Source organism: Mandrillus leucophaeus, unplaced genomic scaffold, assembly GCF_000951045.1.
Source record: "Mandrillus leucophaeus isolate KB7577 unplaced genomic scaffold, Mleu.le_1.0 Scaffold390, whole genome shotgun sequence".
Classification (NCBI taxonomy): domain Eukaryota; kingdom Metazoa; phylum Chordata; class Mammalia; order Primates; family Cercopithecidae; genus Mandrillus; species Mandrillus leucophaeus.
The window spans coordinates 1,519,393-1,521,163 of NW_012104143.1; the positions used below are offsets into that span (position 1 = coordinate 1,519,393).

Genomic DNA, 1,771 nt, shown 5'->3' on the forward strand with positions numbered 1-1,771 from the left:
AAAGAAAATTAGGGTGTTTCTGACCAGATGACAGGGCAGCAGATGCAAAAATCATTGTGGCGTGGCAGCAGGAGCATCGCAATTTGGACCAGATCATCTGTGTGTCCTTGAACAAGGTGCTGTCACTTCTCTGAGCCTTGGTTTCCCCATGAGTCAAAGGAAGCAAGTAAACCCCAGCTGATGAGACTGTGTATGGCAAGAAAGCTGTATGTGCCCAGGGCAGAGCCACTGCTCAGTAAAACCAGCTCCCATCTCCGCACACCAGAGAACACTGGCCAAGGGGGAGCAGGGTTGAAGACTGGGGTAGAGGGTGGAATGGAGAAAGGATTTCCTTTGTGGCACAAAGAAGAAGGTAAAGTGTTTCTTCATCTCATTGTCCCAGCAGCTGTGGCCAATCATCACGTGGCTAAGGACAAACCCTAGACACAGCCCTGGCCCACCATTTGTACAGACAGAATATTATAAATTGGGTATTTGAAAATTAGGACCTGCTGGGCGTGGTGGCTCACACCTGTAATCCCAACACTTTGGGAGGCCAAGGCGGGCAGATCACTTGAGGTCAGGAGTTTGATGCCAGCCTGACCAACATGGCAAAACCCCAACTCTACTAGAAATATTTTTTAAAAATTAGTCAGGCATGGTGGTAGGCACCTGTAATCCCAACTGCTCAGGAGGCGGAAGCAGGAGAATCACTTGAACCCAGGAGGCGGAGGTTGCAGTGAGCCGAGATCACACCACTGCACTTCGGCCTGGGCGACAGAGTGAGACTTTGTCTTAAAAAAAAAAAAAAAAAAAAAAAAAAGAAGAGAAAATTAGAACCACTAGGAATGCCAGGGCTTTCAAATACTCTTGCCCTGGACCCCAGCATGGATACTGACCTCAGCATCAGAAACCTTTTCTCTCCTCTAAGGACACTCCTCTGCCTTCTTTCCTAACCTTCTGCTTTGCCTCCCACAGGGCTTCCAGAGTGACCCTGTCCGCCACCTGTCCACCTACCTATGCCTGTCTCTGGTGGTGGCACAGTTTGTGCTTTCCTGCTTGGCGGATCAACCCCCCTTCTTCCCTGAAGACCCCCAGCAGTCTGTAAGTCACCAAGTTCCAACCTCATTCCTGTTTCTCTTTGAGGTCTCAGTCTCCCCCAAGTGACCAAAAGTCTCTAATTTTTTATTCATTTAGCCATTCAGCAAAATGTGTATTGCATTTCTACTCGATGCCACAGTTGGCAGACTTTTTCTGTATGGGCCAAGAGAAAATATTTTAGACTCTGTGAGCCATACAGTGATTTCGGTGGCAACCACTCAACTCTGCCATTGAACACAAAAGCAGAATATGTCAACAAATGGCGTGGCTGTGTTGCAATAAAACTTTATTTGCAGAAGCAGGCAGTGGGCCAGATTTGGTCATCGTTTGCCAACCCCCCTCTATGCCCTAGCAAGGGCTTAAGGATCTGTGGTGAACAAGCAGATAGAGTTTCTGTTCTCAAGTAGCTACTGGTCAAGTAGGGGAACCAGACGTTGGTCACATAATTAAACAAATATGTTGAAAATTGGCTGGGCACAGTGGCTTATGCCTGTAATCCCAACACTTTGGGAGACCGAGGCAGGTGGATCACTTGAGGTCAAGAGTTCAAAACCAGCCTGGCCAACAGGGTAAAGCCCCGTCTCTACTAAAATTACAAAAATTAGCCAGGCGTGGTGGTGCACACCTGTAAGCTCAGATACTCAGAAGGCTGAGGCAGGAGAATCGCTTGAACCCAGGAGATGGAGGTTGC

At 48.2% G+C, this 1,771-nt stretch overlaps 1 protein-coding gene across 1 annotated transcript in view; it reads left to right on the plus strand.

Annotated features, from left to right (window-relative positions):
- Positions 1 to 1,771, plus strand: part of ABCC6 (ATP-binding cassette, sub-family C (CFTR/MRP), member 6) — a 79,767-nt gene that overhangs the window by 8,179 nt on the left and 69,817 nt on the right. The window contains exon 5 of the mRNA XM_011991182.1: positions 958 to 1,083. Coding sequence (XP_011846572.1) covers positions 958 to 1,083 — 126 coding nt within the window. The remainder of the gene's footprint in view (positions 1 to 957; positions 1,084 to 1,771) is intronic.